A 24,542-nucleotide genomic window follows, 5' to 3' on the forward strand; every position below is an offset into this window, starting at 1 on the left:
CGACAAGTGGTCTATTCTGAGATGTGTAGCTAGTTTAAATGATACAGGGAAGTGGGCGGATGATTGTGTTCCCTCTGGCGACAGCTCCCCACGCAGTGGTACAGAACTGCCCATCACTTGAGCAATGCTTCCTTGGGTAGCTGCTTGGTTTACTTGCTTATGCACACACCTGTCTGAGTGTATGTTTGCTTTTGTGAACCCATGAACAGAGCCTGTCTTCCTCACAGCAACTGGAGAAAGGAAAACTCCAAAGCCAAACTCTGTTTAACTTCTTCTGCTTTTGCACTGCTTGGGAATTCATTTAACAAGCATCTTAGTTTTCCCGTCAGGGATTGGGACCTGGCACATGTTCAGCGCAGGCTGCAACCAAATAGGTCATCTTGTCGCTTGGATGCCAGCCAGCCATTGTAGCAAACTGCCCAGATCTCTTGGGATCCCTATGTTGCCCTCACTGTGTGTTGGTTCTAAGTATACTTTTCCCTGTGGGTGCTTGATGTCTGCACGCTGCACCTTTTAAAGTCCTGCTGTGTTTTCATTTTGCATTGCTTCAAAGGCTCTGCTTGTTATAGGAGTTGTTCCGTTCCTGGTTTCATTCCAGATCTGGAGTTTATTTACGCCTACCCTAATCATTGTCAGAAAACAAGGATGGCTGGGAACAATGTGGACTTGTACGGTCAACCTTGATGGCTTCTCGGGTGATTGCAGAGGCATCTGCTGCCGTAAGACACCTTGTTTGCCCAGGATGTTCCCCTGCACTGGGAATGTACAAAATACCTGAATACCTCTCCTTTGAGTCCTTTTCTGACTCTCAGTCGTGCAACTCTGACAAAAGAAATTAGAGATGATGGATAGGAAACTTTCCCTGCTCCATGCTTCTCTCTTATTTCATAAAAGGACAAAGTTCTTGGTTTTGCATGCAGAAAAATATCCCAGGTTCCATCCACAGGTAGGGCTGGGAGAAAAAAACCCTTTTCTGAAACCCTAAAGAGCCACTGCCAATCAACGTAGACAGTGCTGAGCCAGATGGACTGGGTCTGTATAAGGCAACTTCCTATGTTCCTGTGGGTTTTTAAAAACATATTTTTAAATTACTTTTGAATATATGAACATACAATCAGCTTCAGTTCCCCAACCCAATAACAACCCCAGCTATGTACAGTTGCATTAGTAACAATAAAGTAAAACATTGACTTGATGGCTGCCGATTTATAAAGTGCTATTCCACAGGCTCCCATGTGTCTTGGGTGGTTCATATGCTTGTTCTTCCTTTGGTGCAAATGAAATAATTCCTGCGGTTTTTATGATGGGTTTACTCCTGTTTGAAGTCCAGATCCTAACCTCCAAGAGAGACCCAAATTGGCCAGTGCTCTTTCCATCTCCGTCAGCTTCGCATAAGAGAAATTTGCATGCAGCCCTGATTTTTCTTTTTTCCAGAATCCAAAGTCCAAAAATCCAACTCCAAAGGCTTTGCCTTCAGTGCTCCTTGGTGGGCACCTCTTTCTATTTGTGGGGAGACTGGATCTCCCACATAAGACCTCAAGGATGGGACGTTTCCTCCCGCTTTGCCTTTTTAATAGGTCCCTGGTGTTCACTGCCAAACCTTTATTTCTTTTGTGCAACATTCATGTTTCTGTTCAAGTGATCAAACAAGATGCAAAAGCTGTTTCAAATAAGGTTTGTCTCTCTCTCTCACACACAGAGGAACATCCTCTTTCCTCTCCCCCAAAAGATATATTACTTCCTAATGTGAAAATGCAATTGTTGCCAGACTTGTAATTAACACAAATAAACTGCTACATCTTTAAAAAGCTCTCGGGTACTTGATGAATGTGCTGTGATTAATGTAGAGGAACTTGTTTTTATTATGAGTTCCAGAACTGTTTTGGGCAAGAGCTCTGGTTACTGGAAATGGATTATAAATGCTGCAATATTTGCATCTGCAATGCACCAACATGGATGGGGTTAAACCGGGGTCCTGAGTCTCTGGAAAGGGGAAAGGGAAATGTTCACATATAGAAGGAAATTCTAAGGCCAGACATATAGTCAACTGGATTTTGATGTATATCTGAGCTGTTTTCATTGCCTGTGTGCCATCGCCCTTCGTTCAAAGAGATTGAGGGGCATACGGCTTCTCATTGAAACTCTTATTAAAGCCTTCAGTTTAACTTAACCCTTATACTCCTTACCTCCTCAACACCTACTGAAAATAAACCTGAATTCATTTTAGATTATTCTGTAGCTTAGTGGTGGTGCATATGCTTTACAGGTAAAAGATCTCTAAACCACTGAGCCTCTTGGGCTTGCCAATCAGAAGGTCGGTGGTTTGAATCCGCACAACAGCGTGAGCTCCCGTTGCTTTGTCCCAGATCCTGCCAACCTAGCAGTTCAAAAGCATAACCGTGCGAGTAGATAAATAGGTACCACTACAGCAGGAAGGTACATGGCATTTAGATCTGCTGGCCACATGACCCAGAAAGCTGTCTGTGGACAAACACCGGCTCCCTCGGCCTGTAGCGAGATGAGCTCTGCGCCCCATAGTTGCCTTTGATTGGACTTAACCGCCCAGGGGCCCTTTACCTTTTGCCTTTTTAAAAGATCTCCATTTCAAACCATGGCATCTCTAGCTAAAAAGATCAGGGTTGGAGGGGAAGGGGAATACCTTTCTCTGAGACACTGTAGAGATACTGCCAGCCAGAGTGGGAAATACTGAGCTCTATGGACAAATAGTCTGACCTGGTGTGAGGCTGTGCTCTACATCGGGGGTGCCAAAACCTGTGGTCCTCCAGGTGTTGAATCACGGCTGCCATCATCCCTAGCAATTAGCCATCCTGGCTGAGACTTATGAGAGCAACCTCTTTAGTGTGGCAGCTTCTCCACCCCTGTTCTGCTCGCAACTGAAAGCATATTCCTTACCATTTTACTACCCATTCACTCAGTTTGCAAATGTCCTTTTGGAGTTGTTTGCAATCTCTCTTTGTTTCACTGACTGAACTATGCAGTATTATCAGCAAACTTGGCCACCTCACTGCTCCTAATTCTCTATGGTTTATGAACAAGTTAAAAAGCACGGGTCCCGATACCGTGCCTGGTGTTTTGTATGTGCCATAGAAGTTCACTCCATTGGTTAATCTCACCATAGGAAACAACTGTGTAGAAGAGAGAGCTTTTACTTGGCAAACACCAACACACCCACAAGCTGTTGGCAGTTGCTACAAGAAGTATTCACTCTCTGAGCCCAGAGAGGGTTCTTTGCTTTCAAAGTCCACAAGGCAAGTACTAAGTTGAGATGCTTTCAAAGTCCTGCAACTTCCAGAGTTCTCTTGAGTCCAGAAGACTTGTAAGTTGTCCACTTTCTCTTAGATGAGCTCTTCTCAAAGCTTCCACAGTTCCATAAATTTCTCCAACAGTCTTCACAAGTCTCCACTACGTCCCAACAAAGAATACCATAACCAGAGCCCTTTATGTACCTAATGCTATGTGCTAGTTTGCCAAGCAACTCAGATAAGACAGTCACAGGATGCTTTGCTGAGTTGGAAGGGACCACGAGGATCCTCTAGTCCAACCCCGGCAATGCAGGAATATTTTGCCCAACATGGGGCTCAAACCCCCAACCCTGAGATTTAAGAGTCTCATGCTCTACCTACTGAGCTATTGCCCACCCATGTCAAGTGCACACCCAGGCTGGCTTCTATGCAGTGTGTTATGTGGGCATAGAATGCAGAAAGGGGCCATAGCTCAGGGGCAGAGCAACTGCTTTACACACACAAAGTCCCAGGTTCAATCCCACGTATCTCCAGTTAGGTCTGAAGTGGGAACATCCCATGCTTGAAGTCCTGGCGTGCAACTACCAGCAGTGTTGACACTACTAAGCTAGGAGGACCGGTGATCTTACACGGTATAAGGCAACTTCTGGTGCTCCTAAGTTCTGTAGTGGTGGCAAACCAAAAATTTCTGGAGTTGCTTTCACAAGGGAGGAGCCCCTGTGTAGGCGAAAGGCTTGCTATATATAGCCTAGCTATTGGGACACGGGTGGCGCTGTGGGTTAAACCACAGAGCCTACGACTTGCCGATCAGAAGGTCGGCGGTTCGAATCCCTGCAACAGGGTGAGCTCCCGTTGCTTGGTCCCTGCTCCCGCCAACCTAGCAGTTCGAAAGCACGTCAAAGTGCAAGTAGATGAATAGGTACCGCTCCAGTGGGAAGGTAAACGGCGTTTCCGTGCGCTGCTCTGGTTCGCCAGAAGCGGCTTAGTCATGCTGGCCACATGACCCGGAAGCTGTATGCCGGCTCCCTTGGCCAGTAAAGCGAGATGAGCGCCGCAACCCAGAGTCGGTCACGACTGGACCTAATGGTCAGGGGTCCCTTTACCTATTGGGAAGAAGGAAATTCATGCAACAATTAGTTTATTGTCTTACCTGTAAAGAGCTTTGAAGCTTAAGATGTTTCATGTTCCCTTTAAACCCCCCACCCCCATTTTTAAGCATTGTGTCAAGCAGTGACAGCTGATAGGGGTCTCCAAGGCAAAAGGAACCAACTGTTTTGGTGTCCTCCTAAGGTAGTTATTCTGCATGCAATGTGCTGTACCCTGAGAGACTGGCAACTGGTGTGCTATGAGGAATAAATCACGAAAGACTCCTGCGCCCAGCCACCAAGGAGGCTGTTGCACGCCTGTGTGATTTATTGCTGTCCCTTTGCCTGCTCCCAGTCATTCTTTACTCACAGCGAAGCCATAAGCTCATCCGTCTTCTACAGCTCTGTGCTGGAAATTATCTGAACGGGCGCTCTCTGGGCGCCGAGATTGCAGCAGAAGTCCCTCTCGTCCAGTATGTTGTCTCTGCATAAATCACTATTAGAGCACCGCCTTCCAAACAGCGTTGCACACCCAGAACAAAAGGGTCGTTAGCAGAGGGGCTGTAGAGGTTGTGCTTTGCAAGATTAGGCAGCAGGTGCTGGGAAAGACCCTATAGAGCTGCGGCCAGCCAGAATAGATTGTACTGGGCTAGATCAATAGTTTGAACTGGTAGAAGGCCACTTCTTCTGTTTTCATGTCCCTATGTGGGAAGGTAGTTCTTCTTGCACAACCCAGCAGGTGTTTTTTTGGGAGGATCATAGAATCATAGTTGGAAGAGACCCTGAGGTTCATCTAGGCCAACCCCCTGCAATGCAGGAATATGCAGCTGTCCTATACGGGGTTTGAACCTGCTACCTTGGCATTATTAGCACCATGCTCTAACCAACTGAGCTGTAAGGTGGTGTAAGAAAAGTGAAGAGTACCTCTCAATTTCTTCTTCTTCTTCTTTGAAAAACTACCCATTGGGAGTGTTACTACTGAGCTGAATCCTAGAACAATAGGATCCAGAATGCAGCAGTCCGATTGGTCCGCAGGAGCCACCCAATCCAGTTCCAGGTGCAAGTGAATCAGTGACCTGATTGGCCTGCAGGAACAGCCAATCAGACTTCTGGAGGAGGTGAATCTGCAACCTGATTGACCTACAGGAGCAGCCCGGAATTAGCCAATCATGCAGGGCCCATTGTGTAAATAATGTATATGTAGCTAGACGTTTTGGGGAAAGATTCATTCTTTGCTACTATGAGCTGAATAAAGAGCATGAAATTCACACTCAACTCTGAGTATATTTCAGGGGGAAAGTGTCCTAAGTTTTAGAGGACGCAACCGGTAGAAAAATAAGTGGTCCGCCATGACCGGCAGCTATTCTCAAGTGGTCCATGTGGGGGAAAGAGTATGGGAACCAGTAATCTAGGGTGCATTCACAATTAAACATTTCCACCCCTCCAGTTACTTAACCAAGGCTTTCTGCCATTCTATGGGTCTGTACTGAGAATTGCTAAATTGGAATCTCCATTCAGCCACAAACTTGCAATTGAAGAATAGTGGCAGAGAGATTACTCTACCAACGGCACACGTACAAATTTGTGTTAAGCCGTGGGTCTCAGGTTTTGAGAAGAGTCCCTTGGCAGGGGCATACAAGACACCACACCTTGGGGAAAGGGAGTGCAAATTTCCAGGAAGGAAGAGGTTCCAGAGGGAGGCAATTTGGAGACAAACTCTCTTTGCGGCATCATTTAACTCTGCAATCAGCCAAAACGCTCCGTTAGCCAAGCTAGCTGCAGATGAGCAGATAGGGAGATAGGACTCATCTCTTGGGCCAGCTCATCCGTTGCAAAGGATTTAACTCTTATTAGGACATTAATCCATATTATCTTTACAAGGCCAAGCAAAATATTACAAGATGCTGTGCAAGCTTTCACGTTCTCCATAACTCTTATTTGGGGTTGCTGGTAAACAAAGAGGAGAGGAGAGGAAGGAACTTGCTGTTGCTAAGTTCTGGAGATCTGTAAGCACAAATTTATTAGCAGTTGGGTTTACATTGCTTGGGAACCGAATTCTTATGGAAAAATCAACTGGCAAAGATACATTGACAAAGCAGCAATGAAAATTCAGGTAGGTTTTCTGCAGCTTGCTCCAGTTTTACATCATAAACACTTTAAAACAACATGAGCACAGACCACCTGCTTCTTCTGAGGAAATGGAAATACACTTTTTCTGAAAGAGGGAAATTGTTTGTATTATACTGACTAATTTGTTTGACAAGATGCTGCACTCTTTGAGGGGCATTCTGTTTGTTATATCTCTCTGTGTATAATTTATTAATTGATTATAATTATTATTATTTATTCAATTTATATACCACCCTTTTTCAGAAGATCCCAGGGCGGTGTACAACATTAAAAACACATTACAGAACATCAATGGTAAAATAATAATAAAGACAGACAACCTATCATACATATTAAAAGTAAGGCGAATGGCAGAGATTTACAGTTAAGGAACGATAAATGTATTTGCCAGGTATGGTTGCAACTCAGGTTGCTAAGAATGTCGTCTGCGCATTTCCCTACAAAACGTTGATCATTTCCCCTACATAGGCAGTTATATTTCTACAAGGGCTGACATGGATGCCAAAATCCAGCATCATCTGAGCTCTGGGAGCGCAGCGTTCTCCTGATGGAAGTGCAGAGTGTTTGAGGACCGGGACATTCGCAGGGAAACCAAAATGCTTGTTTACAAAGCTATTGTCCTACCAATATTACTGTATGCTTGTGAAACATGGACCACTTATAAACGCCATCTCCAACTCCTCAAAAGATTCCATTAATGGTGTTTCCGAAAATTTTTACCCACCACTTGGGAAGACAGGTGAACAAATGTCAAGAAGAAGCAAAGATCACCAGTGTTGAAGCAATGATTCTTCAACATCAACTTTGTTGGACTGGTCATGTGGTTCAGATGTCTGATTATCATCTTCCAAAGCAACTACTCTATTCCAAACTTGAGAATGGAAAACGAAATGCCAGTGGACAACAAAATAGGTTTAAAGATACTCTCAAGGCAAATCTTTAAAAATGCAGTATAAGCATGGATAATTGGGAAACACTGGCCTCCCGCTGGAGAATAGCCTCTCCCAAAGGTGTCGTGGACTTTGAAGACGCTCAAACTCAGGACGAAAGGGAGAAACGCGATGAGAGGAAGGCACACTTGGCAAACCCTCGCTGTGAACAACTCCTGCCCGGAAACCTATGTCCCCACTGTGGAAGGGTATGCGGATCCAGAATTGGCCTCCACAGTCACTTACAGACACACTGTTAAGACCATATCACAATCTTACTCAGTTATGAGTGATCACCAAAGAAGAAGAAGTTCATGAATTCTTTCTCCAGGCCAAAACAGAGCCTCCTTGTCAGGTGCAGGCTACTAGCAGAAAAGCTAGATTACAAGGGTTTTGTGTTATGGAGAATCAAGGCAATCTTAACAAAAAGAAAGTGGGGGTTAATTTAAGGTGGTGTGCTAAACAGAAAAACTAACAGAATCTGTTAGCAGTGCTTCTTCAGAGAAAGGGGATCCCATAGGCTTCTGGAATATGCTGGACTACAACTCCCATCGTGCATGGCTATTGGCCACACTGGCTGGGGATGATGGGAGTTGGGAGTCCAACAGCCGTTGGCGGAATACCTCATAGAATGAAGTCCCATCTCCAGATACCCCACATTTCCTGCATCACAGGGGGTTAGAATAGATGCCTCTTGGATTCCCTTCCACCTCTACAAGTCTGTGATTCTACGAAATATCCTCTTCCTTCAGGCTAGGATCGCACTGCTGAATGGCCGACTTTGGCATTCAGCTTGATAAAGCTGGTGTTTTCATTAAAGGGTTTAATCTGGAATGCATCCCCAATGTTTGCATGAGTCGCAATGGTGGGGGAACCCATAGCATATCAACCAGTCTGAAGACATTAGTATTGCAATCACCGGCTGCATCTGTGCAGGCCTGGCCTCTTGTACTCGTTTCCCATGTGCGGGAAGACAGCCAAGACAAATTGGATTCGTTTGATAACGTTCAGACTGGACCAGCTGCTACTGCATGAGCATAAAGGCCTAAGCCAAGATGGCGGCATTCTATCTCCTGTGTGAGAGGAAGGAAGACTCTGAATGCCAGTTGGTGGTGCTTCGATTTATTACATTTATATGCCGATTTCCATTCAAATGGGTCTCAAAGTGGCTTACAAGCAATAAATAACAATAACATGCTGGCTAGAACATAACAGAACGTCACAAATACAGAATAAACTAAATCATCAGTAAAACAATTGCAGTCTATAAAGCACAAAGCAACAACTTAAACAATAAGCCATATTATATTATTAACAAATCAATTCAGCATTTATAATCTATAACACAGAGGTCAGCAAACTTTTTCAGCAGGGGGGCAGTCCATGGTCCCTCAGACCTTGTCGGGGGCCGGACTATATTGGAGTGGGTGGGCGGGAATTAACGAATTCCTATGCCCCACAAATAACCCAGAGATGCATTTTAAATAAAAGGACACATTCTACTCATGTAAAAACACGCTGATTCCCAGACTGTCCACGGGCTGGATTTAGAAGGCAATTGGGCTGGATCCGGCCCCCAGGCCTTAGTTTGCCTACCCATGCTATAAAACAATATTAACCTTTAGCCAGATCCAGCAGGGCTTCTTATGTTGTTGACAATGGAGTGTGCCTCGGGGGGTGAAGTCAAACTGCTGCGTTAGGAGACCAGTTTGGGGCACAAGCCTGGGCAGTGTATATTTAGTCCTGGGCTGCCCAGAGGACAAGACCTGCCTCTCAGCGCTCGTGGTGTGGTCCAAAGGAAAGCAGAGCAGTATGTTTGGCACCAGCTTGGCTGTAGCAGTTGCAGGAAGGAGACACACAAGGCACCATCCATCCATCCATCTTAGGGACTCCATTCTGGATTTGTGGAGGGTTTAATCCTTAGCCTTTTCGTCTCTCCAATATGTCCCCCAAGGCAGCGGAGGTTTAGGATCAGAGTCTTCCTTCCCAGGTTGACGAGCCCCATGTGCCTCTTGTTCATAAACACCCCATCAGAATCCCCAAATGCTTGTGTAAGCCGCATCTCCCATTAGCCCTGGTCACCGGGGTTTCCTGGTTGGAGCAGATGGGAGTTGGAGTCCCACAACACCTGCAGGGCCACAGGCTCTGCATCCTTGACCTCATGGATGTTCTAAACCAGGCTCCTCCAGTCTGATGTTGTCCAGATGTTGAGGACTACAAACCCCATCAGCCCCGGCCAGCATGCCCAATAGACAAGGATTCTGGTGGCTGTCGGGAGTCTGCAAAATCAAGAGGGCACCCCTGCAGGTGTGGAAAAACGCCTGGAGGTGAAGAATAACAGGACAGGTACCCAGACTTGTCTCAAACAGATACAGTGGGCAGTCATGGGATAGAGCACTGGCTGCCAATTAGTTTCCGGGCCCAGTTCAAAGCGCTGGTTTTGACCTATAAGGACTTACACAGCTCAGGAGCTCAATACCTTAAGGAACGTCTGTCTCCATTTGAACCAACCTGAACACTGAGTTTGTAATCTCTATATCCCCACCTCCTTGAGAGGTTTGGAGGGTGGCAGCATGAGACAGGGCCTTTTCTGTAGTGGCTCCCCAACTATGGAACACTCTCCCCAGAGATGAAAATATTCCTCTTTACCCAGGCGTTCAGTTACTGAATAATCTATCGCCTGTTAAATGTGCGAGAGACTGTTATTATGATTACATGGTTATTATGATGTGTATTATGTTTTCATTATTATGCTGAGTAAATTATGTTCTTAATGTTGTACACCGCCCTGGGACCTTTGGATAAAGGGAGGTATATAAATTGAATAAATATTGTAGTAACCTGGCTGCACTATAAAAGCTGGTTCACACATTCGTGTTTGCTAGCTGATGAAAATACAGTAAGGCACAGTAACTTGTAGATGTGAATGGGGCCATCATTGCTCTGACACAAGGGAGGCAGTGCTCATACCCTGAACCATTACAAACACCCCCATGTTTGAGGGGAGGGGAAGGCGCTACCTCTGCGTGGAGAAGGTGTCAGCTTCGATCCTCGGAAGAAATAGTTTTGCTTTTTTTTTTTACAAAGGATCCGGTATGAGACGACGGGAAAGGCTCTCCGCCCAGACCCTGGAGAGCCATATGGGGGCTTCAAACGGACACACAGCACTTCCCTCCAGCGGCCTCAGAGAAAACAACCGACGCGCGTGCGAACGTGTGAACCTGCGCCCTTGCTGCACTATGCGTAAGAGAAGCGCGCGTTTGCAGGACATGCGTTATGGGAAACGTTTCCATCTTTCCACGCAGCAGCGACACCTGCATGTTTCCAGGGCACGCAGGTCTGGTTCGTCACCTATACGCTAGTTTCTTGGCGGGGGAGCCGACCCGGCGTCTGTTAATCCGAATTAAGGACCGGGGGTGGGCGGCACTTTTCCTCCTGCCTTTGCCGCGACCCGATCCTGGGCGGGGAGCTTCGCCTTGGCGCGCCGAGGGGGCGCCCGAAGGACGGCTCCCCGCCTCCTCTCCCCTCCCCGCGGCCGTCCAGTGGGCGGATCTCGGCGGCGCCGCGGCAGGAGGAGAGCGCGAGCGGCGGGCGGGCTGGCGGGCGGGCAGGCAGGACGGCAGCGCGGGCGAGGCGCGGGGTGCGGCGGCCGGAGCGCAAGGTGAGCCTGGCGGGGCAAGCGATCGCCCCGGGGAAGGGGTTGCACATTGCCAAGGCGGGAGCGGGGATGCAGATCCGGAGCGGGCAGGCAGGCAGGCGAGCACCGAGGCAGCAAGCGCGGAATCCAGCGGGCAGCAGCTGCAGCAAATGCCCGGGGGTGCATCGCGCACGGCGGCTGCCCGGGAGTGCCAAGCGCCCGGGAGGAAGAGGGGCAGGACGGGCCAGCAGCCGCAGGCAGCCCCCACCGGTGCAATGAGGGGGAGCGCGCGGCGTGCAGAGCCGCGGAGGCGTGCAGCAGCAGCGTGCGCGCTGGGGGCTTGGCGGTGGGGCTGTGCGCGCCGGGCGCCTTGCAAGCGCGAGGCTTTTGCAGCTGCACCAGGGCAGCGCGCCCGCTTGCTCTGCAAAGAGAGGCGCCCCTCGAAGCTGCAAGGCGCGCCCGCTCCCAGGCTCCGCAGCCGGGATGAGGATCGCCTGAGCGCCAGCAACGACGAGGTGCAGGTAGTTGCAGGTTCCCCTTAAATGATAGGCAGTGGCGGGGGGGAGTGATTAAAAAAAGAGAGAGCGGTGCATGGCCCAAGGCTGGACCTCCGCGTAAGCCGCTTGTTAGAGATCTCGACGATTAAGCGGCATACAAATTTTTCAAAAGGGATATGTGCAAATCTTCGCGCGGTCAACCTGAGCATGGTCCCTTGGGGCAAAGCGAAGGGCTCCTTCTCAGCCTCAGTGACTTGTCTGTAGAATGGGTGCATCGGGGATCTCTTGCACGGTGGTTTGGAAAGGTCTTGCTGGTTCCCGGAGTCGGTGCTGGCGGCTTCAATCCTTTGTCTGAAGAACAGGTGGAATTGTAGACTGGCACACTTTCTGTGAATCGAGAGTCAGCAGTCCTGACTGCAGGTATCCGGGGCTACCTTTACGATGTATCTTTAAAATAAAATAAAAAATCCCACTTAATGGATGCCTGCAAAAATGCTGGGTTTGCAGTACAGAAACTACCTTGTAGGGGCTTTTTGCTCTTGTGAGTGGCATCAGATTTTTGCTAATCAAATTTGCATGCTATTAGATACATTAGAAATGCACAAGGCAGATTGCGTTTTGCAGGGTTTGGCTAATTGATTTAAAAGGTTATCCGGCTTAACCGAGTGTCAATTTTTAAAATATATGTATAATATACCCATATTGTGGTGCCTGGCAGGTAGCAGCTTAGAATGTGCCCCCCCCTTTTTCTTGAATAGAGGAAAGAATGCTTTCAGTGGAACTTGATGTGACAGGTGGAAATCATTTTTTATCCTGGCCTTTAACACCTGCGATAGGTGTTCCCACCCTATTCCTGTGACTGTAATTTGTTTTAACTGTTTTCAATACCCTTTTTTTAAAAAAACACCTTCCAAACTATTGTTCATTCATTTGCAAATAAATATTTATTTATGTGTTGTTTATGTGTTGTTTTTACCTGTATGGGCCTATGGCCGTAATAAATATTGTTTGTTTGTTTGCAAATAAATACCAATGTAATCAGATAACGAAGTAGTAGGATCGACTAACATTTCTTTCACCCTGGGGTTGTGCTTGCAGAAATATATACAATAATGGCTGTCACTGCAACTCCCCCTTTCTCTCAGTGCAAGGACTGCTAAAAATGTTCTTTGCACTATATGGCTTCATTCTGTGCTCTGGCTTTCTTCTCTGCCGCTGGCTGCCTTTTTTTTTTTTTGCAGCTGGCTCTGTGTACCGAATTTCGATCAAGACATGCAAAGAACTTCCCCAGTGGTCGTGTAGAATGGGTGGAGGTACATAACATTGTTGTTTAGTCATGTCTGACTCTTTGTGACCCCACGGACTAGAGCACGCCAGGCACTCCTGTCTTCCACTGCCTCCCGCAGTTTGTTCAAACTCATGTTTGTGGCTTCGAGAACACTGTCCAACCATCTCATCCTCTGTCGTCCCCTTCTCCTTGTGCCCTCCATCTTTCCCAACATCAGGGCTTTTCCAGGGAGTCTTCTCTTCTCATGAAGTGGCCAAAGTATTGGAGCCTCAGCTTCAGGATCTGTCCTTCCAGTGAGCACTGCGGGCTGATTTCCTTCAGAATGGATAGGTTTGATCTTCTTGCAGTCCATGGGACTCTCAAGAGTCTCCTCCAGCACCATAATTCAGAAGCATCAATTCTTCGGTGATCAGCCTTCTTTATGGTCACCTTCCTTCAGTCCAGCTCTCACTTCCATACATCACTACTGGGAAAACCATAGCTTTAACTATATGGACCTTTGTTGGCAAGGTGATGTCTCTGCTTTTTAACATTGGGCACCTTTAATGATGCAGTGTCAGACTAGGACCTGGGAGACCAGGGTTCAAATCCTCCATTCAGCCACGAATCTCACCTTTTTGGGTCTAGTTCACACACGCATTTACATTGCTAGATTTCTCTGCGCTTGGTGGCTGTGTGAACTGGCTCCCGTTGCGAGTGGTCTTTGGGTTTGTCCCATGGCACATGCTGATCACCAGTGGAAGCTGTCGTCAGTGGCTAGGCTAATACGTAGGCATGGACCTTGCATCTTTCTCTCGCTCTCTTTTCTTTGCAAACTTCCTCGCGTTTCTGATCTTAACAAGTTCGAGTCCGACGGGGTCAAGAGCTGCTATCACAGCTCAGCCGGCTTACTCCAGGACACAGGTTCCTATTTCTGGGAACAGTCTTGAACTTTGCCATTCTAACAGAGTTGCTGCTTTCTCAAATACTATCTGCCCATGTGGAACCATTTAAATAGAGCGGGTGGAATTCAGCGCTGCGCCGTTCCACTTGTTCCGGCTTTCACAAGCAATTTCAGCTTTCCAGTGCTGTCATGGGCACTCTCCCTCCACCCAAAGAGTGAATTTCACAGGGATGGGGGAGCCTGGTTTTGAGAGCAGAAGTTTTTCCACAGGGCACCTGCCAATGGAGGTGAATCGCGCCGAGTATAAGTACCGTATTTTTTGCTCTATAAGACACACTTTTCCCCTCCTAAAAAGTAAGGGGAAATGTGTGTGCGTCTTATGGAGCGAATGCAGGCGGGAGGCTCTTCTCAGCGCTCCCTTTAAAGAGCCGCGTGGAGCGTGAGTGCGGCTCTTTGGGGCTTTTCCCCGAGGAGGGAGAAGGGGTGCCCTGGCTTCTGGGATTCAGAATTTTCCCCCCTTGTTTTCCTCTTCCAAAAACTAGGTGCGTCTTATAGGGCGAAAAATACAGTGATTGGTTTCATATGGTGCCTCTTTAGAGCTAGGCATGGTGGTTAGAATACCAGACTCAGTCTGTGGAGAGGAGGAGGAGAGCCGGTGTGGTGTAGTGGATAAGAGCAGTAGTCTCGTAATCTTGGGAACCAGGTTTGCATCTCCGCTCCTCCACCTGCAGCTGCTGGGTGACCTTGGGCCAGTCACACTGAAGTCTCTCAGACCCACTCATCTCACAGAGCGTTTGTTGTGGGGGAGGAAGGGAAAGGAGAATGTTGGCCGCTTTGAGACTCCTTAAAGGGAGTGAAAGGTGGGATATCAAATCCAAACTCTTCTTTTTCTTCTTCTTCTTCAAATCCCCACTAAGCCAGGACTGGGTGACCTTGAGCCAGTCACCAGCCTACCTCAAAGTTTTGTTGTAAAGGTAAGTTGGGGGATGTGGGTGGCGCTGTGGTCTAAACCACTGAGGCTCTTGGGCTTGCCAATCAGAAGGTCGGCAGTTTGAGTCCCCACGATGGAGTGAGCTCCGGTTGCTCTGTCCCAGCTACTGCCAACCTAGCAGTTTGAAAGCACGTCAGCGCAAGTAGATAAATAGGTACCGCTGCTGCGGGAAGGTAAACAGCATTTCCATGCACTCTGACATCCATCACAGTGTTTGGTTTCACCAGAAGCAGTTTAATCATGCTGGCCACAAGAACCAGAAAGCTGTCTGTGGACAAATGCTGGCTCCCTCGGCCTAAAAGCGAGGTGAGTGCTGCAACCCCAGAGTCGCCTTTGACTCGACTTAGCCGTCCAGGGGTCCTTTACCTTTTACCTAAGTGGGGGGTGGAAATACAGGTAGTAATAATATTTAGGTTTATACAGCACAACAAGCTTCAGGTCATTGGTGGCTTGCCACAAACTAGTCCAGGGCTGAAATCTTTTTCATGCACAAACTACACATGTATAGTTGGTTGCATGGACTTTCCAAACGGACTTGGGTTTTTACAGAAAGGAGGTCATAGACAGACGAACTTCTGTTGCAGCAAATCTTCATAGAATCATAGTATCGTAGAGTTGGAAGCAGGGTGGATAAAAATCAAGGTTTGTTTGTTTTTTTTAAACCAAACTAACATATTTATTTAAATCAGATTTTTTTATTTAAATCAGATTTTAAAAATGTAAATACTTTTTAAAATTTAAATCAGATTTTAAAAATAAAATGCTTTTGGAGGAAATATCTTTCTAAAGATTTTCTATTTAAGTTACATTATAGTGCAAATGCTATTCATCAGGACATAAGGATTTGTTTAAGTTTTTCATGTGTGCTAAAACTCAGTCTAAGTTGTTGGGTTTTTTAAAAAGATTGTTTAACCACATCAGTTAACAAGCATGGATACATATGCTATAATGTTATTGTTTTAGTTAAATAAATTGTTTAAATTGCTATGAAGGAAATGATTATTTTTCTCGTTCCAATAAAGTACAGCAGAACAGTTGTCAAAATATAAACAGTTCACTTATTAAACCTCACCATAATTTCATCATTATTGGTCTATGTATTTCTAAGAGTATCACCAAATCAGTAATTTTTGATAGAACTGTAGAAACAACTCTGAAAATTTATTATTCCAAAAATGAAACCTTCATCTAGTTGTAAATATTAAGATGATACCAGCAAGAATGAGTCTTTCTGTAAAAAAGAAAAGAAAAAAGATTTAAATCAAGTCTTACAGACTAGTTATTTAAATCATTAGTCAGTAAGACGTGATTTAAATCATTTTTTAAAAACAGATAGACTCATTCTTGCTGGTATAATAATACTAATAATTTATTATTTGTACCCCGCCCATCTGGCTGGGTTTCCCCAGCCACTCTGGGCGGCTTCCAACAAAGATGAAAGATACACTAAAATGTCACATATTAAAAACTTCCCTGAACAGGGCTGCCTTCAGATGTCTTCTGAATGTCAGGTAGATGTTTATCGCTTTGACATCTGATGGGAGGGCGTTCCACAGGGCGGGCGCCACTACCGAGAAGGCCCTCTGCCTGGTTCCCTGCAACTTGGCCTCTCGCAGTGAGGGAACCGCCAGAAGGCCCTCGGAGCTGGACCTCAGTGTCCGGGCAGAACGATGGGGGTGGAGACGCTCCTTCAGATATACTGGACCAAGGCCATTTAGGGCTTTAAAGGTCAGCACCAACACTTTGAATTGTGCTCGGAAACGTACTGGGAGCCAATGTAGGTCTTTCAAGACCGGTGTTATATGGTCTCGGCGGCCGCTCCCAGTCACCAGTCTAGCTGCCGCATGCTGGATTAGTTGTAGTTTCCGGGTCACCTTCAAAGGTAGCCCCACGTAGAGTGCATTGCAGTAGTATCACCTTAATAGTTGGTTAAACATTTGGTTAAACACTTAAGATGTGGTTAAACATTTCAAATCCACCCTGGTTGGAAGGGACCCATAGGGGTCATCTAGTCCAACCCCCTGCAATGCAGGAATCTCAGCTAAAGCATCCATGGCAGATAACCATCCAACCTCTGCTCAGTGTTGAAGCTCCTCTAAGTCACCGCTAGCGAATGTGCGCAGCTATCCTTGGAGTCCACTGGCCTGATCTGAAGGCAGGAGAAATGTTTAGATGGGGCATCTTGTTTTACTGCAGCCACCCACAACGTGTGGATATCGTTGTCTTCCAGACTCCCATCAGGCCTTGCCAATGGGCAAGGATGATGGGAGTTGTAGTCCCAAGAGGGTGTCAGATATCGCCAGACCATGGTTCCATCTGCCGCAGCCCTCTCTGCTCCCTGAGAGAGGTCTGAGGTGCAGGATCCTTCCCCAAACAGCTCCAATAGAGCCCTTCAACTAGAGGCGCCAGGTGTGGAAGTTGAAGTACTCTACATGCCAAGCATGTGCTCTGGGCCAGGAGTCCTCTGGCTGTTAGACAGCTGTTAAAACAGCTGCTCTAAACCAGCATTTGAGGTTGGTGTACCAAAGGCTTAGCTCCCTTTATTCCTGCATTACAGGGGTTTGGACTAGATGGCGGCTTGAGATTACTTCCAACTCTACAATTCTATGATTTAAAATGTTTTTTCTGCCCCCCCCCCCTAATAATAATTATTAAATTTCATACAAAGACATAACTTAAACATAACAGAAAAAGAAATAAACAATAATAAAAGAAAAAAGATAATAGAGAAAATAAAATATTGCAAACCTCCCATATACCACCACATACATAAATACAATAAGACTTAAAAATTAATTAGTTGAACTTCATAAACATATTACTTGACTTCCTCTAATCTCTTCCAACTGAATTTCCTTGTAATTGAATGTAGCATTTTCCAATATCATTATTCCATATAACAATATTCCGGTTATAATCAAATTTCCTAACTTTTCGTATCCTTCTGTTTCTTATTTATTTATTTAATCCTAATTTAACCCTAGGCCTAATTAGTTCTTTCAAGAAATTACAAATCTTTAATATTAAAATATTTATTCAAATAGTCTTTAAATTTCTTCCAGTCTTCTTGATATTCCTCTGCTTTCTGGTCGCGGATTCTCCCGATGAGATCAGCCAGCTCCATAAAGTCCATCATCTTCATCTGCCATTCTTCTACCGTTGGTAATTCTTGTGTTTTCCATTTTTTGGCTATTAAAATCCGTGCAGCAGTTGTGGCATACAAAAATACTTTTACATCTCTTTTGAGCAATTTAGAACCTATTATTCCAAGGAGAAAGGCTTCTGGTTTCTTCATAAATGTATATTTCATCATTTTTTAAAATTCATTATAAGTTTTTCCCCAGACGTCTTTTACCTTTTTTTTTTAAGAGTGACTTTTCCTCTTGCAATGTGCTTGCAATTTTTAAAAATAATAATAATAACAAATGAAAAGGGGGGATGGGGTGGGCATCCAGGAATTGTTATTATTTGATTCCACCCACCACTGAACCCAGTGGTGTTTCCATTTCATGTATACATGCAGAACCTGGGAATCTAACCCTCCACACAAGTGGGTAGACGCCTGTGCTGTTGCTATCACGAATTATTTGTAAGGGCACAGTGATCTCAACGAAAGCTCTTAGAGTGAGTAATCGGATGTTTGGGATGAGCCTGAGGCTTTGCTGCAAATCTTGGTTCTTGGTGCTGTGAATCTTGGCGGAAAACTCTCCCTCCTTCCTTCCACCCACTTTTAGAAGTACAGTGGTACCTCGGGGTACTTAATTCGTCCCGGAGGTCCGTTCTTAACCTGAAACTGTTCTTAAACTGAAGCACTACTTTAGCTAATGGGGCCTCCCGCTGCCACCACCATGCGATTTCTGTTCTCATCCTGAAGCAAAGTTCTTAACCTGAAGCAATATTTCTAGGTTAGCAGAGTCTGTAACCTGAAGCATATGTAACCTGAAGCGTATGTAACCCAAGGTACCACTGTATCACAATGGCATTTGCGGTTGAAGGGCTTCACCCGTAGGTAGCGCCCGCGAAATGCTGAAGACATGTGCTTGGCGATTTATGCTGCAGTTGCTATGGAAAGGGAAGGCAAGACTATAAATAAACATCCCTCGTGCAGCGCAGCTCGCATTTTTGAAGAAGAAAGCCGTGGGTGCTAGCAAGAAAGCGCCTACATGATGTTTGTGTCGCAAACGGGACTTGGGTTCCCACGAAGTAGACATCCCTTCCTGTCCACGGCACCACGGCCTATTTTTTTTTTGCAGAACCTGAGCTTTCTTCAGGAGTTTGTTGATGGTGGGGATGACTCGTCCTCTCTGCTGCGGAGGGCCTTCTCGGTAGTGGTGCCCGCCTTGTGAAACGCCCTTCTGTCAAATATAAAACAGATAAATGACTACAGTGGACCCACCGGATACGAATTAAATTTGTTCTGGGGGTCCATCCACATGCCGAAAAGTCCGGAGGCAGAAGCGCTGCTTCTGTACGCGCGACACGCAGAGCACTTCTGCACATGTGCGCATGGCAAAACGCGGATGTCAGAGCTGCCCCGAGGTCCCAGCTCACAGAGGACCAACGCCAGGTCGTCGTTATATACAAAAGTCTTTATTGAAGTTCAGTTTCCATTTTAAAGCCGTAGCGCGCAGCTCTACGTCTTAAACCCTAGACCGCCGAAGTTCCGTCTGAATCTCCTCCCCCCGACACCAGTTTAAGATTCTAGCCCTGCTCCACCTCTTCCTCTGCTCTCTCCTCCTCTGGGTCCTCCTGTCCGCTGAGGCATTCCCCTTTCTGGACTCTTCTGACGCTGAGTCGCTTGACTCCTCCCCCTGCCTCCGGCGGGCTTTAGGACCTGGTTCCCAATCCTCGTTCTCTGCTGTCCCGCGTGCCTGTACATTTGAACTTGGCTCTCGCGCCAACCCAGTGACCTTCCTCCTGACCGTTACACTGCTTCCGTCACTGCTTCCCTCTTCCGGGATGCTGGCTGGACCTGACCTCCCCTCCGTTGCCTGACTCTCCGATGGAGGCGTGGTCAGCCCTGACTCATCTTCTTTCCCTGCTGGGGGAGACGCGGGCCCCGATACCTGGGACTCTTTCCCCCCACTATGCTCTGGTGGGAAGCTGGTCCTGATCTCCAACTGCTGCTCTGGGAGTCCCCGCTGGCCCCTTGCTTCTGGAGTGTCCCCCTTGGGACCCCCCTTGCCCTGGCCACCGGCGCCCCCTTCTGTGAATCTTCCGATTCGCTGGAGAGGCTCATGGAATCTCTCGGGCCACTGTCATCTTCTCCTACGCTGCCCTCAGATTCTTCCCCTTCGCTCCATTTCCTCCCTTCCCTGTGCTTCTGCTCCTGAGCCCCTGACAGCGGAAGTATACACTTCCAGGTTTGCAGCATTCGTAGCCCGAAAACCACGTATCCAGAGTGGTCCGTAACTAGAGGGTCTACTGTATGTGACTTTTAGAAGACATCTGAAGGCAGCCTTGTATAGGAGAGTTTTTAAGGTTTGATGCTTTATTATGTTTTTATATCTGTTGGAAGCTGGAGTCAGGGTTCGATGCAATTCTCCACAAGATAAGTCATCTGAACTAGTCAGATGTTTAACTGATCATCAAAATGGCAACTGGACATTCCATTTTGGCCACTGTAACTTTGGTTTAATGCCTTTGGATGCCTTGCTTATACAGTTGTACCTTGGTTTTCGAACAGCTTCGTTCTCAAACGTTTTGGCTCCTGGACGTCGCAAACCCGGAAGTAACTATTCTGGTTTGAGAACTATTTTTGGAATCCGAACGTCCAATGGGGCTTCCGTGGCTTCTGATTGGCTGCAGAAGCTTCCTGCTGCCAATCAGAAGCCACGCTTTGGTTTCCGAACGTTTTAGAAGTTGACCGAACTTCCAGAACGGTTTGCATTCGACTTCCAAGGTACGACTGTATATCTGAGGTATGACTGTATATCTCCTCCACTGTATTTTCTGTTTACGGCTGCATTCAAGAGATGTAAAACTTGGGGCCCCTACAGTCAAACCCAATACCTGCCTACAAAGGTAGTTAAATATAAATAAAAAATAAAATAAAGCACTTCTCCCTCCCCTCCCTTGCAAAGCAGTCTGATTTTTTTGGAGCATTAATTTGTGTGGGCACCCTGAGTACAGTGCAATATTACTTTCCCCCATTTTTCTTTCTCTCCCCCCCCCCTTGCAGGTGCCCACAAAGCAATCCCATCAATGAGGAAAGTTGTTGCGTTTTATAACCCGAGGGATGCTAATTGGAAAATGGACCAAAAGGCAATAAGAAGCAGACTTAGAAGGAGACAGGGATGCCTCTCCCTGAACCAGTTTATGAAGATGGCCTTCTTTGTAGTCGCTTGCATGCAAAACCCCTGATTGGGAAAAGGCACGTATATTTGCAAGTGGATGTTGTCTCCCGGGGCTGCCGTTAATGGAGCAGGGCCAGTCTCTGTGATTATCCAAAATCTATTTTAAACTATTAAAGCGCCAAGCTTCTGATGAAAGAGTATCGCCCATCGCACCGAGAGATGATTAAAATTGATGCTCAGAGGCGTCGGGCAGAGAGTTCTTCAGTAAGATACATGGAAGGGGGTAAAAACACCCTGCTGTCAAAAAAAGAAAAATCTCACTCTTTTAAAAAACAAAAACACTAAGCGAAAGAGAAAGCTGCCTTCAGGTGTCCATCAAAAGATGTTTTTGTAAAAAATAGAATAAAATAGATAGGTCATCTTGAGGTCGTGAGAAGACATCTCAAGGGATGGTTTGTTGAGTTTGATAACAGCATATCAGCGCTGCAGATGCAAACAGTCGTCTCCTCTCTGCAGGGAATTGTGGTTCTAAGGATTTTGTCACTTCCCAAACTACAATTCCAAGTATTCACAACTGCTATAAAACTGATACGTTTGTGGTGTGGATCTGCCATAAGGATGCCTTTCCTCTGAAACGATAGCTAAGGGACAGGGATTTAAGAATGGAGGATGCAACGAAAGAAATTCAGACAGAGAGTATGCAAGAACCGGAAGCCTCAAATGCGGAAAAGCCTTTCCTTCCACACGAGAGCCCGGCCCAAAAGGCCTCCGCAATTTGCTTTAAGAAAAGGAAGAAGTCCTACACAACAGAGAAAGACGAGGATCGTGAATCTGTAACCCGAAAGGCTACAAACCAGCTCTCCAACTCTGGGCAAAGCCAAATGGAGGCTTCAGATCTATCGTGGACGTCCGGAGGGGCCTGGTTGTCCTTCAAGCGTCTTGTGACACTGAGGAGGAGGTCCAAATCCGCTTTGAAGAAAGAAGCACAGTCTGGTTCCCGTGTGCAGCTGGAGACGAATGTGGAAAATTCTGGCGCAAAGGAGCGCACCAGCTCCAACCATAAAATTCCCTGCCTAAGGTTCTGTAGAAGCAAGAAGTCCTGCCAGGCTGAAATAACAGAGGAGGGGGATCATGGCGAGAAAGCCAGCGAAGGGGCGAGCATTCTGGATAACAAAAGGAACAGTGAACCGGAGTCTGTGTCTGCGGAAGGTCTTCTGAACGCTGACCCCAGCGGTGCCCTTGAAAACGAGGGCGACAGGGGGGTTGTAAACAACTCTGAAGAAGTGGCTCCAGCCAGGAGAGAGGACGCTTTTTCAGAGATGAGTCCGGGTCCTGACCAGTACACAGACTTTACAGCTCAGTCAGAAATTATCCACTCCGAAACGGTCCTCAAAACAGAACAGGAGAAGCAACTCTTCCAGCTGCATCACGGAAGCCTCTACGGAGAACCTGAAGAAGTGAGAAACGAGAGGTTTGATTTTGAGGGAGAGGTGGGCTCCCTGCTTGCCCAGGACCTGCCAGAAAGCCAACCCAACATCTTGGAAGGAGAAGACTCCAAGAACTCTCCTGTCAAAGAGGCTGAGTTGGAACAATCAGGGGAGGATGCTGTGCTGGAGATGGACGGTGCCAAGGAAGGCGATTCGGTTGAAGTGATGCTGCAATGCAATCTGCCTGTGTCCGAAGACGAGGCTTCACAGGAGCCAAATTGTCCCATCCAGGAAGCAGAATCCGACGAAAACAAGCTTGCAATGCCTGGGGCGGGCATTGTGATAATGATCACAGAAGCGGAGGCCTTCCAGGAGGAAGAGGAAGAGGAACCCAGCTATAGCTGCGAAACGTTTTCCTTTCCGCAAGCCAGCAAACAGAAAGCGAAAAAGAAAACCAGCAAAGTCCCCGATTCCAGGTCAGGGAGGGAAGGCAAGATGTGTCCGCAGGCCCAGCCACCTTTGGGTGCCAATGACCAGGAGCACTGGGCTTCAGAACAATACGAGGTGCTTCTGATTGAAACGGCTGCCTCACTTGTGAAGGCGGCCATCCAGTCGTCCATCGAGCAGCTTGTGAATGAGATGGCTCTGGAGCAAAATAAACAAAACAGTTTTCTATGATAGGGTCACCGGAGCTCCCTGGTGGTCTTTGGCCGGGCCCTGCCATCAGACTTCCACAAGTACTGTAGCGGATTCTGAGCACCGGGGAAAAGGTGCAAGGGACCTGCTGTTTAAGTGGCTTGGCTGAATTTTCTGCATCAGTTGCCAAAACTACCTGTCCTCGCCTTACAGGTTAATCCAGTATTAATGCCATAGGAAGGGGGAAGGAAGTCCTACAATATTTGAACTCAGCATGAAAGACATCGGATGAAACCCCGAGTTAAATTGCAGTACTCGCTGCGATTAGCTTAATTTTGCATGTCGGTGAGACGAATGTATCATGTACGTAAAAAAAGGATTTTTGGAAGGGTGGGCCCTTTGCTGCATGGTGATGTGTTAATGGCTTGTTCTGCGTAGTAGAGCTAGGAGAGCAAGAAGCCACCTCTTCTTTCCCATGTCCATTTATTTCCCTTACTTAGAACCAAGCTGTTCGATTCCCATTATTGCCAAATGCTTGAAGAAGCCCTACGTTAATCAAATTTAACACCCGCTAAATTGCTTTTGGTTAAGTTGCTGTTAGAGGCAAGTTGTTGAACTGGGATCAATTGACAGAACAGTGAATGAAGGATGCACACGTTGAAACTGGCAAGCAAGACGTTTTTATCGGAGGTCTTGCAGAGGCCTTAAGAGCCATATTAGCAAAACTTCAGTGTTCATTTAGAAAAGTGTAACTTTCTAGAGCCTTTCGGCACTGTTTTTGCTCAGAATAAATGTTTCGTTTTCAGAGACTTGGAGCTCACTTGATCTTCCAAAGGGAAACCAAAAAGCAGCAAATCTCACTGAGTACAGATTAAAACTATCGTCAAATATCAGGTGGTGTAAGGGATCGGAAATAAGACTCCTAATGCCGTTATACAAATCTGTGACGCGGTCAGTTCTTGGAATGCAATATGCAATTCTGGTTGCCGTACCTGAACCAAGGATATTTTAGAGCTTGTAGAAGAGGGCAGCCAAAATGATAATGGAGGTGCAGTATGTTTCCTAGGCAGAAATGCTGCAACACTGGAGCCTTAAAAATATATATATTTAAAGAGTAATTAAACTGTTCCTCCTAAGGCTTGGTTTCTAGACCCTTGATCATTTTGGTCGCCCTCCTCGGCACATTTTCCAGCTCGTCAATATCCTTCTTAAACTGTGGCACGCAGAACTAAACACTTGTTGTTGTTTAGTCGTTTAGTCGTGTCTGACTCTTCGTGGCCACCTGGACCAGAGCACGCCAGGCACTCCTGTCTTCCACTGCCTCCAGCAGTTTGGTCAAACTCATGCTGGTAGCTTCGATAACACTGTCCAACCATCTCGTCGTCTGCCGTCTCCTTCTCCTTGTGCCCTCCATCTTTCCCAACATCAGGGTCTTTTCCAGGGAGTCTTCTCTTCTCATGAGGTGGCCAAAGTATTGGAG

At 46.7% G+C, this 24,542-nt stretch overlaps 2 protein-coding genes across 7 annotated transcripts in view; both read left to right on the top strand.

Moving 5' to 3' along the window:
• The window catches only part of MTHFD1 (methylenetetrahydrofolate dehydrogenase, cyclohydrolase and formyltetrahydrofolate synthetase 1), a 71,294-nt gene extending 69,486 nt beyond the window's left edge, over positions 1-1,808 (top strand). Inside the window, exon 29 of the mRNA XM_081859442.1 lies at positions 599-1,808. The gene's annotated coding sequence lies outside the window, so the exon portion shown is untranslated. The remainder of the gene's footprint in view (positions 1-598) is intronic.
• Positions 1,809-10,406: 8,598 nt separating this feature from the next.
• On the top strand, positions 10,407-23,871 carry AKAP5 (A-kinase anchoring protein 5). Of its 6 annotated transcripts, none has more exons than XM_081863162.1 (2): positions 10,407-10,650; positions 20,885-23,871. In XM_081863162.1, the coding sequence occupies exon 2, from the start codon at positions 21,662-21,664 to the stop codon at positions 23,102-23,104; it is 1,443 nt and encodes a 480-aa protein (XP_081719288.1). In that variant the 5' UTR covers positions 10,407-10,650; positions 20,885-21,661; the 3' UTR covers positions 23,105-23,871. The 6 variants fall into 6 exon arrangements, with proteins under 6 accessions (XP_081719288.1, XP_081719289.1, XP_081719284.1 ...); XM_081863163.1 differs by lacking the exon at positions 10,407-10,650 and adding an exon at positions 10,720-10,740; XM_081863158.1 differs by lacking the exon at positions 10,407-10,650 and adding an exon at positions 10,764-11,068.
• The last annotated feature ends 671 nt before the right edge of the window (positions 23,872-24,542 follow it).

The sequence above is a fragment of the Podarcis erhardii genome (genome assembly GCF_964252035.2).
Source record: "Podarcis erhardii genome assembly, chromosome: 1".
In the NCBI taxonomy this organism is placed as follows: domain Eukaryota; kingdom Metazoa; phylum Chordata; class Lepidosauria; order Squamata; family Lacertidae; genus Podarcis; species Podarcis erhardii.